Here is a 17041-nt window from a genome sequence, read left to right as displayed (position 1 = left end):
ACAAGGAAGAGAAATCCACCAGGACGCTCCTTCTTGTCCGGTACCCTAAGGGTTAAGATCAACGAGAACAGGCCATCACTGTTTCCTAGAGGGGCCCCGGCTAGCCCGCTGGGGGAGATGGGGGTGCTTCCTGTTTCTGTCTTCCGGGTTTGAGAGGTTAGGAAAGTGGGTTGGTGGGGTCAGAAGCACAGGGGGCCTTTAATTCCGGGACGGCTGGGCTTGCTGGGGGTGCGGGGCGCCTTGTGTGTAGCCCCCAGCACAGTGAGTTCCTTCTCGGGTGGAAGGGAGCCGAGGGCTGCGGGCAAGAGGAGCGAAGCTGCGCCGCCCAGGAGAGGGATGTCAGTCCCGGAGAGGGATGCCGCTGCTGTGAGGGGCGAAGGCCCAGCCAGCATTTCTCGCTGCACGGGCCACTGCACCAACCTCGCCTGCGGGGTCCCTTGAAGGACCGTGTCGACTGGAGATGATCTGCTCCCCTGGAGCTCACCCCGTAGTGCACCCCATCCTGTGCTCCCTGCCAGCGCTTCTTAAAGCTAAGCTTCAGACAGTGCATTTTCTTTGGAAGTCTTTTTAATCCAAAGCACCGCCCCATCGTAATCACCTCTTCGCTCTAGGACAGTGAAAACAGCCTTTCTCTGTGGAGTGACATTTTTTTAAAAATTAATTTATTTTAATTTTTTTTGGCTGTGTTGGGTCTTAATTGCTGAGCGCGGGCTTTCTCTAGTTGCGGCCAGTGGGGGCTACTCTTAATTGCAGCGTGCGGGCTTCTCATTGCGTTGGCTTCTCTTGTTGCAGAGCACGGGCTCTGGGCGCGTGGGCTTCAGGAGTTGCAGCACGCGGGCTCAGTAGTTGTGGCTCGCAGGCTCAGTAGTTGTGGCTCGCGGGCTCAGTTGCTCCACAGCATGTGGGATCTTCACGGACCAGGGCTTGGACCCGTGTCCCCTGCATTGGCAGGCGGATTCTTAACCACTGAGCCACCAGGGAAGTCACTGGAATAACATATTAAGGACAGCCTCTTAATACCATTTATGGCCTTGAGTTTGCTACCCTTTTGCTGAGAGGAACCTGAGGGCTCCTGTTACCAAAATTAATAGTTTCTTAGCAGGGAAAATGGTAGCATGGGTATCTGTTACCCAGACTCTTGCTTCTTTTGTAAAGACTTAGATAGAAATACGTAACTCAGACAGCAAGACATATTACTCCATTTGAACAACTTTCCTTTTTTTTTTTTTTTTTGCATTCAGGTATATGTTTTTTTCCCCCACTTAAACACTGGGCATATTTGTAATTTAGACTGAGGGTGCTTAGAGAATGCCAGCTTCCTTTGGCATAAGGTCTAGGGATGTGAATTGGCTTCCTAAAAACACAGTCAATATAGGAATTCCCAGTGGTCCAGTGGTTAGGGCTTGGCGATTTCACTGCTGGGGCCGGGTGTGGAGAGTGGTGGTGGAAATCAGTATATTCCAAAATAAGGGTCCTGATCATTTGCAGGTTGGGGTTATGCCCAGCTCTGCTTTCTGCTCTAGTTGTTTACTGTATCAGATAAGAATGTTGAAGTCAGTGTCCAAACAGGTTTGGGACTGAATCCTGCTCTACTACTTTCTGGTTGTGTGCCCTTGGGAAAGTTTCTTAATGTCTATTTTGTTCACCTACAGCATGCTGGTATCTGTTTATACACTTCAGAGGGCTATTGTAAGAATTAAATGAGACACGTATAAGGTATTTAGTTCACTGCATGCCACATAATAGGCAGTAATAGGGTGAAAATTATAAGTACACCATCTTTTGTTTTCCATATGTGTGCCTTCTGTTAAGCTCCCATTTTTCCTGAATTGTGCTATTCTTTATATCCTGAAAGGCCAAGTCCATATATAACTGCCTTCCAGTGAAAGGTCACATTTCCAGTCCCATAAAGTAGCTCAGGGATTGTAGTTGGGTCCAGAAGATAAAGTTTAGGCTGAAAAGGATATTGTGATTATGATAGAGAGGAAGAGGCAAGGAAGAGTTTCCTCGTTGGCCTCCCTTTTATGTTTAGAGATTATTGGCTATAGTTATTCTAGCCCTACCTTGTCTTAATTTCTTGTTACTAGTTAAGTAAATCCTAACTTTCTTTTGAAATTGACTTCAAAGGTTTCATCTTTATGTCAAGGACCCACTTATTCTTTGTAAACTAAACAGGGTGATTTCTCTTTAGCTGCTTCTTATACCTACATATTGCTTCCTTAATGTCTTATTATTGGTGCCTTTTCCAAAAAACTACTTCATTTTTTCAATTAAGAGTGTTTCTAAATTCCAAGTGGACAGTGAGTATTAGTATTCATTCTGTTTTTGAAGCTTGATCCTCAGACTTTAATGTGAAGGTTTAATTTTTAAATTATTTCCCTAGGAAAGGTAAATCAGGTAAACTCGTAATTCTGAATACTTGCATCTGAGATAAGATTGTCTAAAAGGATTTCTAAGGCCCATGTTTCTTATTTTTAGTATGGTCCACAGAACATTCTATGCTTAACAGTTGTTATGTTGCAGTGGTTGGAGAGGAAGGAAGAAGGAGAAATGTTAACAAATGCCTTCAAGCATAACCTGTTTCCTTCCACAGGATTTCTGATCCCTAACCTGACTGTGACCATTGTGATGGAACAAGAGCAAAAACTGTTGGTCTCAGATTCTAATGGCTTCACAGAGAGGGAGAGTTTGAAAAGCACTTTTACAGGTGAGGGATCAAGAAGATCTGAATCCTTTGGAAATTCGTTATACAATGTGCTGTAGTATGTGTAGAAAGATCAGGGCATTAGAATGAGACAGACTTTAATTTGATTCCCTACTCTGTCACTTACAAGCTATGAAAACTCCTACAGCCTCAGTTTTCTCATCTTTAAGAAAAGTGAATAATAATATCTGTCTCACATATTTTTTAGGATTAATGATACACTATATGTAAAGCTACTGTTCTTGCTAAGTAGTGGGTATCATTGTTATTCCTATGTTTGCTCAGATTTTTAAAAAAATTTTTTTTAATTAATTAATTTATTTTTGGCTGCGTTGGGTCTTCATTTCTGCGCACGGGCTCTCTAGTTGCGGCGAGCGGGGGCTACTCTTCGTTGCATTGCACGGGCTTCTCATTGCGGTGGCTTCTCGTTGCAGAGCACGGGCTCTAGGCGTGCGGGCTTCAGTAGTTGTGGCGCACGGCCTTAGTTGCTCCATGGCATGTGGAATCTTCCCGGACCAGGGCTCGAACCCGTGTCCCCTACATTGGCAGGTGGATTCTTAACCACTGTGCCACCAGGGAAGCCCCTGTTTGCTCAGATTTTAACTAAGGTTTTATCTAGTTTTCACCTCAGATAGTGTTCTATTCATCTTCTCCCTTACTTTTTTCTTTTAAGTCTTTATTTTTAGCTTGATATCCCCTGTGGCAATTGGTGAGAACTGTTCAGATACCTTATTAGTGTTGTTGTAAGTACAAAACGTTCGTCTACTTGATGAACACATAGAGTAAAAGAATTAAAACTAGCTATAAAAACTTTTTTTTCATATAAAATAGTTTACGAGGTTTGAGTTTGTTATTCCCTCTCTTTCACCGTGATTCAGAATTTCTTTCCCCTGGCAGAGACTAGCGAATGTGTTTAGACTATTCGTTTATTCTTGCAGGAGATGAAAGTAAGAATAATTTGGAAACTGTTCAACACAGTAACTCTAAGGCAGATAAAGAGAGAGCCTCAAAAAGGTCTAAAAGTGATGGCCCACAAAATTGTAAGCATGAGGACACACAAAAAATGCCATTGACATGGTCCCAGGGACGTGAAACTGAGTGTGATGATTCCTGTGAGAATGATGGCAAGTTGAAGAATCAGGGAAATTCTACAGGAAAAGAGGAGGAAAAACCCAATCACTGGGGATGGGACCCAGGACAGCATACCAGGGCTGCCGTCCAGCAGAATTCATCCTTCGGGGACAAACCCTACAAATGTTCTGAATGTTGGAAAAGCTTCAATAATAGTTCTCACCTTCGAACTCACCAAAGGACCCACTCAGGAGAAAAACCTTATAAATGTTCTGAGTGTGGGAAATGCTTCAGCAACAGCTCTCACCTGATTCAGCATCTGAGAACACACACAGGCGAGAAGCCCTACCAGTGTGGCGAATGTGGGAAAAGCTTCAGCAACACCTCCCATCTTATTATCCATGAAAGAACTCACACGGGAGAGAAACCCTATAAATGTCCTGAGTGTGGGAAGAGTTTCAGTAGCAGCTCTCACCTTATTCAGCATCACAGATCACATACAGGTGAAAAACCATATGAATGTCCAGTCTGTGGGAAATGCTTCAGCCACAGTTATGTCCTAGTAGAACATCAGAGGACCCACACTGGAGAAAAACCTTATAAGTGCCCCGACTGTGGGAAGAGTTTTAGTCAGAGTTCTAGTCTGATTCGCCACCAGCGGACACACACAGGTGAGAAGCCCTACAAATGTCCTGAGTGTGGAAAAAGCTTTGGTTGCAATTCTACTCTAATAAAGCATCAGAGAATACATACAGGAGAAAAACCTTATCAGTGTACAGAATGTGGGAAGAATTTCAGTCGAAGTTCAAACCTTATTACACACCGGAAGATGCACACAGGTGAGAAATCCTATGAAAGGTCTGAATATGAAGAAAGTTTGAGTCAGAACTGCAGTGTGATAGACGAATGCAGAATCCAGCCAGGAGAGAAACCATATAAATGTTGTGAATGTGGAAAGAGTTTTGGCCTTAGCTCCCACCTCATAAGACATCAGAGAACACATACAGGAGAAAAACCTTACAGATGTTCTGAGTGTTGGAAAACTTTTAGTCAGAGTTCCACCCTGGTGATTCACCAAAGGACGCACACAGGAGAGAAACCTTATAAATGTCCTGACTGTGGTGAGTGCTTCAGTCAAAGCTTTAACCTTATCAGGCATCGGAGGACCCACATAGGAGAAAAACCTTACAAATGTACTGACTGTGAGAAATGCTTCAGCAGAAGTGCCTACCTCATTCAGCATCAGAAAATTCATATAGAAAAGTCTTTTGCGTCTCCTGAAGTTGAAGATTTTCCTCATGAATGGACTTGGAAAAACTGTTCTGGGGAAATGGCTCTTATCTCTTCATTTTCAGTCCCAAATTCATCTCCCTCCTGAGTCCCAAAGTCTGTTTTGTTTTTTTTTTTCCTTTCTTTTCTTATCGGAGCATTACAATTAAGGTGTTCTCTGATCACAGGGTTATAAAATTTCTTTGGTTTGTTTGCCAAAACATTTGGGAAAAGTCAACCTCCCAGCTTAGAGGTTGGGAAGACCCAGATCATCAGGTCATCAGATCTACCCAGTGAGAGATACTGTCAATGTTGGAGAGAAAGAAGAATATTTTTTATTTAAGGTAAGGTAGGAATAGCTCCAAAGAAAAACATGGAGAGAAATCCTGGGAGACTGAAGATGAGATTGTCATTGAATTTCCTTATTTCCTGTTACCTGATTGGGTGGCAACAAATCATTACTGTCCTCGGGGATTTACCCAGACAAAGATTCCTTTTGAACAAATAATGTGATTTCCTGGCTATTTTGTTGGGTCTTAAGGAAGAAAAGACTAATTTTTTTTTTCAAATGTGTTTTTATTTGCTGAAAATTAACTTTTACCGTATCTGGAACTGCACTGTCTGGTACAATAGCCATTAGCCACGTGTGGATATTTAAGTTTAAATTAAGATGAAATGATTTAACATTGACTTCCGTAGTCACACAAACCACTTGCTGAGTGCTCAGTAGCCACACATGACTGGTGGCTGCTGTATTAAATATCACAAATAGTTCTTTCAAGATCATCATTCTTGACAGATCTAGTTCCTATAAGACTGTAAGAAATGTGCTCTGGGGTTTCTGCTCTCCAAGAGGAATTTCAATATAGAATAGAAATGGTATAGAGTTGTTTTTATTTTTTTAATTTTGGCCGTGCTGTGTGGCTTGTGGGATGTTAGTTCCCTGACCAGGGATTGAACCTGCCTCCTTGGCAGTGAAAGCGTGGAATCCTAACCACTGGACCGCCAGGGGATTCCCTGGGATAGAGTTTTGAAGGCACTCAGTCCAACAGTTGGCTATTCTGATGATTGTATGTTTTATATTCGGCCATCTCAGTCATCTAGTGACATGATCCCATTGTCTTGGCCAAAGCCAGATTAGGACGTAGGATTCTTGAATTCTTTTTTAAGGTTTTCTGTCAAATGGTCCTTTCCCCTCAGTTTTACTATTCTGTAAGTCCTCATCAGATCAGAAACTGGTTTCTTTTTCTAATAATTAACTCACTGAGTCTGAGCCAGTGTCCAGGGACAGTTTGCCATTGGAGCCCCAAATTCCTTAGTTCCGACCTTGATAATTTTCTTTTGCCCTTTGGCTTATGTGGTGTGTGGATCTGGTAACTGAGACATAATCCTCCCTGCTCGTCTGTCCAATGGGAATGGTGCTTTGTAAAGTATTAAGACATTCCCTATGCCCCCACCTCCAGTTCTTCCTGCAGCGCAAAAAGTAGATGTACAGGAAGGTCAGGACTTGCCTAGGATTTCATCTTTTTTTTGGAGTCAAAAATATATTTTATGAAGAATAGGTAGAGATGCATATTAGGAATGTGGAGCCAGAAGGGGCCAATTACAGCTGCTGCAAAGGGCTGTAGATCACTGGTGGGTAGCTGAATTGCATGGGGATTATTTCTTTCGTGATTGTGGTGCCCCTGATACTGGCGAGGCAACTGTGTCTTTCTATATTGTGATAGGATTTAAAAATGAAGCAAAAGCTAACAAAGGTATTCAAGAAGTCTTTGGGGGTGATTTTCTGCTTTCAGAAAGGGGGAGAACATTATTGGGCATCATTGGCTTTAATGTGATCCTTACCTGAGCATACTTTTACCTATGTATGTTACATAGTATTACCCAAATTGTCTTAAACTGTAATATCTGAGGATAAGTGTTCATAGTATTTTTTACCACAGACAACTGAGAGTTTGATTAATGTTTGATAAGAGTTTGATTAACGATCAGTTGCAAGGCAGTAGCTGATGAGGTGGTGTGCAATCATCGATCCCATTATGTGTGGCAAGTAACCACTCTGAACCTGTTTCCTCAACTGTAAAGCAGAGATAATGCCTACCTTGTGGGGTTTCGGTAAGGGTTAAATAAATGTAAAGCAGCTAGCACAGTGCTTAAAATATAATGGGTCTAAATAAATGGTAATTGGTTATTATTAATGGAAACAAATTGAAAAATATCCTCCACACATTTTCAGAAGCAGCAATACAGCCCCAAGCTTTCCTACTTGGGGATTCTTTATGACAAACCTCAGGAACTCTGAGGAAAAATGTAGTATAAAAACAGAAGACTATATTGTGTTTTAAGTTTGCAGACTGTTGAAAACACTTTTATTTGATTCAGCTAATTGAATTTTTTTTGTTGTTGTTCATGAAACAAAGGATTCTCTTTAAGTCAGGAAAGAACAAAACAGCAAGTTCAATTTCAGTTAATTTGCATCTGAAAGAGATTAACAATTGGTACAATTTATGTCTTATCACCATCCCTACACTATGTTTTATGACTGCCCACAATTATATAAAACCTACTGCACAAACCTCGATGTCTGCAGGAGCATAGACATTCACATTTTAGATGGGTTAAGATGGGCTTTATTAGTAAAACAATTAGTAAAACAATGATTCTTACAAGAATCATTGTCTCTTTGGATTAGAAATTAGGAAAACAGAAGAGAGATTTGTCACCTACAATGGAGAATTTAACATAGTCAAATTTAATCCTATTAGATGCCTTTGCCTTACTTTCATTAATCAGCGAATACGTTCTTTGTTTAGCTCCCGAAGAAGTAAATATTCTGTATTCTCTATTTTTCTTGCCAGCACACAGGATTCAACATCTGATTAAATAAAGCATTCTTTTTTACAAGTGATGTGTTTCATAGTTTCTTTTTAATTAAAGAGAAGACTCCTTCCTGTATTCATTTTTTCCTACTCACAGTGAGGGCTTATATATTTTTTCCCTACAGTGGAGTGGGGAAATTCATGTTAATGCATATATTCACAAATGTAGCAGGGAACTCACTCCCCAGCTGCTTTATAGCCTACAAGGAGGTATGTAAACGTATGTCTCTATTAAGTACCTGAGATAAAAGTTTGCTTCCATCATTCTAAGCCATTCAAGTTTGATCTACCAAATGGTCTTCTCCTTGGTGCTGTAGAAGTTTCCTTATTGATGGTGAGAGGTAGTAGAGTATGGTATGTGACAATTGCTCCTTATACATTAGTCCCACATATTCACCTTTGCCCATCTCTCAGTTTCTGGTAATCATTGTAGTGATAAAACTCATTGCTTTTTATTCTGTATTTGAGTTTGTGTAATTCCTTTCAAGCAGCATAATCATTCATTCAACAAAAATTTACCTGATGCCTAATATGTGTCTAGCAGAGGTCAAATGACAGTAGGAGGGACAGATGTAAAGATAGATTAATAGTAGGAAAATGTGCAGCTTTTCAGATGACTCCTTTCTCCTTGCCAACTCCTAAATTATATTTATTATGCTGAACCCTCCATCTTCAGATTTAATAATTTGATAATCTGAGGAGCTAGAGGTAACTGTAGATTAAAGTGGGTTAGGTTTGCTCTGAAAATGCAAGCTTGGTGAAGTTTGACACAATACTTTCTTTGCACATAGTGGTGCTCACTAGTTACTGAGTGGGTGTCATGTGCTTATATGTTTTATGGTAATGTCCAAGAGTATGTCCTTCCAGGATGTGTGTTTCTACTAGACTGTCAACTCCTTGAGTCAAAGAATGGATTTCATTTTTTGTAATCCCAGAGCCTGACACAAAGCCTGGCATGTGAAGTGTTTGTTGGTTTTGGTTGAGGGGTATTCACCAATGGATAAAATCTACTGGATTAGGCTGTATAGTCTCAGTGTCCCCCTGGGCCCTATAACACCATTGCTTGCCCAGTTCACAGAGGCTGGGGCTGACTTGGAAATGAAAGTGACTGTCCTCGGAAGCTGGGCCTATCCTTACACTAACCCTAGAGGACCCTAAAATGTCCCAATTGTTCAGAATCCTATGGAAGTAAGACCCTGGGCTTTTGATTCAGACTGTCTAGGAGAGGTTTAAAACTTGTTTCAAATTCATGTTTCAGTCACTTAACTAGCTTTGTACTGTGTACTCACCTTGTAAGATTTGGTAAGCAGTGAATGAGGTGAGGAACCTGACATAGAATAGGTGTTAAGGAAATGTTTTTCTTCCCTGTTCACCCTCATTTGCTCATAATTTTGCCAAGTATAGGCTCTAGGCATGGAAATGTTTAATCGTTTTTTGGATTGATTGTTTCTAGGTTTCTAAAATAAAGATATTAAGAACATTTAGTTCATGGCTTTGTTGTGAGGGTCAGTGAGATAATGTATATAATATGCTTAGCATTGCTGATACCTAGTAATCACTCAATATTAGCTATTGTTACCATCTTAAAGTGGCTCGAGACCACAATGGGTCTTTGGATTATCTTTGAAGTTAACCTCAGAGACAATCAAGTCAAGGCTAAGGATGGTCCGAATGCTTGCTTGTAAAGATAACAGATGGAAACAGAATCTTGGTAATCATGACATCGTGGACACATAGTCACTTACAAGCAGAGGTAGCTTATGGGTGCTAAGATAGCTAGCTTGCTGATCTAACATTGCTTAATTGGTAAAATCAGTAGATCTTTTAGGATCTGACACAGTGAGGAATGAAGTGGAAGCTTGGGTTGAAAAGGGATCATGATTAATTTTGACCCATGCTAAGTCGTATGGATAAATGGTCAGATTAAAGAAAATATTGACTAGACTGACAAACACAGGTGAAAAAAATTTCCCCTTAAAAATAGCTTACTTTCTGATCATTAAATTGTACTTCTTTGTATATTTTACAATTAGCAAGTATTAATGTAGGAAGTACATAAAACTATGAAGACCAAAATAAAAATGACCCATAATCATTTTCTCCAGAGATCACTCACCATGGAAGTTCTGGGATCTTTCCCAATAACCTCTTTTCTGAGCATGTATCTGAATAAATATTTTTTTAAAATGTATAATATGGAGTATGTATATAGTATTGTCTTGATTTTTCCCTAATCATATCATTTTCCAACTAATTGTTTTAAATTAGTTATGAGGTTTTTAATGGCTTGATAATATTACACTGAATGATGTACCATAACAATTTAAGTGTTCTGACATTGGATGTTTATATTGTTCCCTGTAATTTGTTATTAAAAATAACACTTTTTTGAATAGGGTTTTTTTTGGCTGTTGTTGTTTTGTTTTGGTATTGTGGTTGTGATTGTTTGGTTTTGCTTTTTTGCTTTTTGTTGGTGTACAAATCTTACTGTCCATCTCTCTTTTCTTAGAGTGAATTCCTAGAAGTGAGATATTGAGTCAAAGGGCATAAATTTTTTAAAGGTACATTACTTAATTGCTTTTCAGAAATGTGTATCAATTTAAATTGCCCCAATAAAATAATTTTGTTAAACATCTTATGGAGGTAATGGGGGAGATAAACATGTAATTCAGGACAAATACATCTAATTGATGAAAACCTTTTTTTAAGGCAGCTTCTTTGGATATGGATAATCTTTTTCCTTTTTTTTTTTTCTCATCCCTCTTACCCTGTCTTGGGTTAGGATCAGCTGAGAGTCACTTTGGGTTGAAACACTTTAAGAACTGCTTGGCAGTATGAAACTGGAAATCAATTACAAGAAGAAAACTGGAAAAAAAACCCACCTCACAAACACATGGAGACTAGAAACATGCCACTAAACAATCAGTGGGTCAACAAAGAAATCAAAGAGACAGATGAAAATGGAAACACAACTTCCTGAAATCTATGGGACACAGCAAAGGCAGTTCTAAGGGAGAAGTTCATAACGATACAGGTCTACCTCAAGAAACAAGAAAAATCTCAAACAATCTAAATTAACATTAAAGGAACTAGAAGAAGAAGAGTAAGCAAAGCCTAAAGTTAGTAGAAGGAAGGAAATAATAAAGATCAGAGTGGAAATAGATGAAATAGAGACTAATAAAACAATAGAAAAGATGAATGAAACTAAGAGTCGGTTCTTTGAAAAGAAACAAACTTGACATATCTTTAGCGAGGCTCATCAAGAAAAAGAGAGAGCCTAAATAAATAAAATCAGAAATGAACGAGGAGAAATTACAACCAATACCACAGAAATACAAAGGATCATAACAGAATTCCTTGAACAATTATATGCCAACAAATTAGACAACAAAGAAGAAATGGATAAATTTCTGGAAATATATAATCTTCCAAGACTGACTCATGAGGAAATAGAAAATCTTAATAGACCAATTACTAGTAATGAAATTGAATCAGTAATATAAAAACTTCCAACAAGCAAAAGTCCAGGTCCAGATGGCTTCAATGGTGAATTCTACCAAACATTTAAAGAAGAACTATTACCTATCCTTCTCAAATTATTACAAAAAATTGAAGAGGAAGGAATATTTCCAAACTCATAGTACAAGGCCAGCATTACCCTGATACCAAAAGCAGACAAAGACACAACAAAAAAAAGAAAATTACAGGGTAATATCCCTGATGAACATAGATGCAAGAATCCTCGACAAAGGGACTTCCCTGGGGTGCAGTGGTTAAGAATCCACCTTCCAAGGCAAGGGATGTGGGTTTGATCCCTGGTCAGGGAACTAGATCCCACATGCATGCCACAACTAAGAGTTTGCAGGCCACAACTAAGGAGCCCACTGGCCTCAATTAAGGAGCACACGTGCCACAATGAAGGAGCCAGTGAGCCGCAACTAAGGAGACCGCCTGCTGCAACTAAGAAATAAATAAAATAAATAATTTAAAAAAATCCTCTACAAAATATTAGCAAACCGAATTCAACAATACTTTAAAAAGATCATACACCACGATCAAGTGGGATTCATTCCAGTGATGCAAAAGGGGTTTAACATCCACAAGTCAGTCAACATGATACATCACATTAACAAAACGAAGGATAAAAATCATGTGATCACCTCAGTAGATGCAGAAAAAGCATTTGCAAAAACTTAACATCCATTTATGATAAACACAAAGTGGATATGGAGGGAACATACCTCAACATAAAGGCCATATGTGACAGACCCACAGCTAACATCATACTCAACAGTGAAAAGCTGAAAGCTTCAAGAGCAGGAATGAGACAAGAATGCCCATGCTCATCACTTTTTATTAAACATAGTATTAGAAGTCCTAGCCACAGCAATTAGTCAAGAAAAAAAAAAAAAAAGGCATCCAGATTGGAAAGGAAAAAGTAAAACTGTCACTATTTGCAGAAGACATAATACTATATACAGAAAACCCCAAAGACCCCACCAAAAAAACTATTAGAACTAGTAAATGAATTCTGTAAAGTTGCAGGATACAGTATTAATATACTGAAATCTATTGCATTTCTATGCACTAATAACAAACTATCAGAAAGAGAAATTAAGAAAATAATCCCATTTATAATTGCATCAAAAAGAATAAAATACCTAGGAATAAATTTAACCAAGGAGGTGAAAGACCTATGCTCTCAAAATTATAAGAAATGAGGAAAGAAAGGTAACACAAATAAATGGAAAGATATACCATGCTCATGTATTGGAAGAATTAATATCAATAAAATGTCCATACTACCCAAAGCAATCTACAAATTCAATGCAATCCCTATCAAAATACCAATGGCATTTTTCACAGTAGTAGAACAAATAATCCTAAAATTTCTGTGGAACCACAAAAGACCCCAAATAGCCAAGCAATCCTGAGAAAGAAGAGCAAAGTTGGAGGTATCATGCTCCCAGACTTGAAACTATACCACAAATCTATAGTAATCAAAACAGGATGGTACTGGCACTAGAACAGGCACATAGATCAATGAAACAGAATAGAGAGCCCATAAATAAACCCACACTCATATGGTCAATTAATCTATGACAAAGGAAGCAAGAATATACAATGGGGAAAAGACAGTCTCTTTGATAAATAGTGTTAGGAAAACAAGACAGCTACATGCAAAAGAATGAAATTGGACCTCCTTGTTACACTATATACAAAAAAAAAAGAAAGAAAGAAAAAGAAAAAAAAATGGATTAAAGACTTAAAGGTACAAACTAAACCCATGAAACTCCATGAAGAAAACATAGTAATCTCTTTGACCTTGGTCTTAGCAATATATTTTTTAAAAATATGCCTCCTCAGGCAAGGGCAACAAAGTAAAAATTTAAAAATGGGACTACAGCAAACTATAAAGCTTTAGCACAGAAAAGGAAACCACCAACAAAACAAAAAGGCAAACTCCTGAATGGGAGAAGATATTTGCAAATGATATATTTGATAAGGGGTTGATATCCAAAGTATACAAAGAACTCACACATCTCAACGTCAAAAAAACAACAACCCAATTAAAAAAAAATGGGCACAGGACCTGAATAGACATTTCTTCTGAAGAAGACATACAGATAGCCAGCAGGCACAAGAAAAGATGCTCAGTATCACTAATCATTAGGGTAATGCAAATCAAAACCACAATGAGATATCTCCTCACACCTGTTAGAATGGCTATTATCAAAAAGACAAGAAACAAGTGTTGGTGAGGGTGTGGAGAAAAAGGAACACTTGTGCACTGTTGGTGGGAGTGTAAATTGGTGCAGCCACTGTGGAAAATAGTGTGGAAGTTCCTCAATAAACTGAAAATAGAACTACCATGTAATCCAGCAATTCAACTTCTGGGTATTTATCCCAAGAAAATGAAAAGATTTTCTTCAGGGGCTTTGATTCGCCTGAACAGGAGAACTGCTTGAACCTTTATTGAAGCCATTTTGGTTTGCATAAGCAACCAGTCAAAGAGTTTGCCCAGAAGCTGGGCAAGTCTGTGCAGAAGATCAAGAGTTTCACCAAGTCCTTGGATTTGCTGCAAATGACAAGATTTCATTCTTTTTTATGGCTGAGTAATATTCCATTGCATATGTACCACATCTTTATCCATTCACCTATCAGTGGACCCTTAGGTTGCTTCCATATCATGGCTATTGTAAATAGTGCTGCAGTGGACATAGGGGTACATATATCTTTTCAAATTAGTATTTTCATTTTCTGGATGGATCTGGAGGGTATTATGCTAATAATACAGGCATACTTCATTTTATTGTGCTTCACTTTATTGTGCTTCACAGATAATTGCATTTTTTACTAATTGAATATTTGTGGCAACCCTTCATCAAGCAAATCTATCATCACCATTATTTCAACAGCATTTTCTCCCTTCATGTCACTGTGTCCCATTTTGGTAATTCTCACAATATTTCAAACTTTTTCACTATTAATATATTTGTTTTGGTCACCTGTGATCTTTGATGTTACTGTTGCAAAAAGATTATGACTTGCTGAAGGATCTGATGATGGTTAGCATTTTTTAGCAATGAAGTATTTTTAAATTAAGGTATGTACATTGTTTTTTTTAGACAATGCAATTGCACACATAACAGACTATAGTATAGTGTAAACATAACTTTCATATGCACTGGGAAACCAAAAAGTTCATGTGACTCACTTTATGGCGATATTTGCTTTATCTTGGGGGTCTAAAGCTAAACCCACAATATCTCCAAGGTATGCCCGTAAGTTAGAGAAAAACAAATACTATATGATTTCATTTATATGTGGAATCTAACAAACACACAAAATAAAACATAAATAGACTCATAGATATAGAGAAAGATCTGGTGGTTGCTGGGGGTTGGGAGGTGGAGGACAGATGAAATAGGTGAAGAGGATTAAGAGGTACAAACTTCCAGCTATAAAATAAGTCATGGGGATGCAATGTGCAGTGTAGGGAATATAGTCAATAATATTGTAGTAACTTTGTATGGTGACAGATGATAACTAGACTTATTATGGTGCTCATTTCATAGTTATAAAAATATTGAATCACCTGTATTCTAATGGCTTTATGAGCAATATTCAAGGAGAGAAAGAAAATGAAAACGAAGTTCCAAATTCATATAATTGGCTCCATCACTTGCAACTAGAATTTGCAAAAGATTACCTAAGTGCTGAGGGGATGTAGAACAATTAAATGAGTGGTGTAAAGTCTTTTTGGACAAGGTGAATGGTGAGCAAGAAAGTTTTGATCTAATGTGTTTCTATGTGTTACAAATCAAAACATCAGTGAAAAGGGAATTGCTCAGTTTGGTACCAAGAAAAAAAAAATGAAGTAAGGAAAGGTTGTATTCAATACATTGAAAAATGTGTACTATATACCAAGTGCTGAGTGTACAACTGTGAATAAGACATGGTCCTTGCCTTAAGAGTTGAATCTCTTGGAAAAGGTGTATGTAAGTCGACGATTATAATACAATTGGTGGCTGCTGTGACAAAGAGGTGGAGTTATGAAAACTTGAAGAGAAAGAGATGATGATTAACCTGGGTCTTAAAGAATGGACAGTTGAAGAGAGGAGGGAAAGCCTTTTCCCTGCATCAAGGATAGCACTTCAAAAGGCACAAGTTTAAGCCTGTCAGGCCAAATGAGACCAACGGAGACTACCGAGGTGACTAAATGATGGAATGAAAAGACCAAATGTGCTTTTTGTTTGTTTTAAAGGTTAACTGAATCTTTACCTTAAAGGAGAAAAAAAATGCATTCTAGTCAAACATTCCTAAATTCCTGAGCCAGATTTCCTGGGCTTGGATTCAGGCTCTGCTATGTATTAGCTGTGTTACCAGTTCTCTGTACCTCAGTTTCCTTGTTTGTAAAATGGGGCTAAAAATAGTACCTGCCTGATAGTGTGGTTGTGAGGACAAAATTAAGCTAATGTACGAAAAAAAGTTTTAGAATGCTGCGCATACTATAAAAGTGTCAGCTCTTGTCATGATTACGAAAGTATTATTACTTTCTGCCAGTAAGTGGGTGATTTTGTGTCATATTTCATTGCCTTCGCTTCAGGCTTGAGTGACAGATTTTTGTTTTTGAATAAGTGCAGCCAGGCCAACATTCAAACATACTTAAGTGATGGTTTTATAGCATTTAATTCAGTTCAGAAAGTATAGGCATTCAGAACGTGCCTTATGCTAGGTATCACAAATGCTCTTCTTGCCCCCAGTTTGGAAGTGGATCTTGGACTGTACACACATGAAGAAAGTGACTTTCAAAGGATTAAAAAGTTATCTACTTAGGGAATTCCCTGGTGGTCCAGTGGTTAGGACTCTGCACTTCCACTGCAGGGGGCACGGGTTGGATCCCTGGTCAGGGAACTAAGATCCTGTGTGCCATGGACAAAAAAAAAAAAAAAAAAAATGTTACCTACTTAATATGAAAAAAATCCTCTTATGATAATCTCTAGTACAGGGTAATCAAGTAACAATCATCCTGGTGATAGTTGTATTCTCTTCTACAAGAGTCAGCTGACCAAGCCGTCTGTCATTTTAGCAGTATAGGAACTCACAGATACCAACAAGCAGTTTATTGAAGAATTATCTTCAGGAAAACGATTTCCCACACGTTAAATTGATTTTCTTTTCTTGAGTTGTTTTTAATTTGATGTGTATTTCAAGCAGCTGAATTTGTTGATACCAGTGAGGAATGTCAAGGAAAGAATCAAAGTCTTGGTTTTATAATGGAGAAAAGTTAAAGAAGTTATTAAGAGTATTGGGGAAACACAAGATTTGGAGACCAGGAGTTTAACTTGTGGTTTCATCACTTATAAACTGTGATTTGGCCAAGCCACTTAACCTCTTTGTTTCATATTTGTTATTTTTTAAATCAAAGTGGTTTTGAGTGTCAAATGATGCCTTGAAAGCGTTTTGACACATAATTATTTCATTAGCAGATAAAACATAATATTTGGGGTAAAAAATGATAAGTACTACACTTACATAAACTTAGTCAACTGCAAGGAACTTTAGATTTCATGAAGACCTTGCCCTCTCCCTTCAGAGGTTGACTGATTTGACT

The 17041-nt window shown here is 38.4% G+C and overlaps 1 protein-coding gene across 2 annotated transcripts; it reads left to right on the top strand.

Moving 5' to 3' along the window:
- The first annotated feature begins 973 nt into the window (after window positions 1-973).
- Window positions 974-7904, top strand: ZNF572 (zinc finger protein 572). Of its 2 annotated transcripts, none has more exons than XM_036830981.1 (2): window positions 974-2707; window positions 3643-7904. In XM_036830981.1, exons 1-2 carry the CDS (start codon window positions 2515-2517, stop codon window positions 5151-5153), a joined length of 1704 nt encoding a protein of 567 aa, XP_036686876.1. In that variant the 5' UTR covers window positions 974-2514; the 3' UTR covers window positions 5154-7904. The 2 variants fall into 2 exon arrangements, with proteins under 2 accessions (XP_036686876.1, XP_036686875.1); XM_036830980.1 differs by having other exon boundaries at window positions 3622-7904.
- Window positions 7905-17041: the final 9137 nt, after the last annotated feature.

The sequence above is a fragment of the Balaenoptera musculus genome, chromosome 17, assembly GCF_009873245.2.
Source record: "Balaenoptera musculus isolate JJ_BM4_2016_0621 chromosome 17, mBalMus1.pri.v3, whole genome shotgun sequence".
Lineage (NCBI taxonomy): Eukaryota > Metazoa > Chordata > Mammalia > Artiodactyla > Balaenopteridae > Balaenoptera > Balaenoptera musculus.
Note: the sequence above shows the minus strand (reverse complement) of the source record. Positions and strands in the feature narration are given on the sequence as shown.

Coding starts and splice junctions, on each gene's coding strand:
- ZNF572 (XM_036830980.1), top strand. CDS start 2,515: ATGTTGCAGTGGTTGGAGAGGAAGGAAGAAGGAGAAATGTTAACAAAT. Junction 2,708..3,621: donor TTTGAAAAGCACTTTTACAG/GTGAGGGATCAA, acceptor GAATGTGTTTAG/ACTATTCGTTTATTCTTGCA.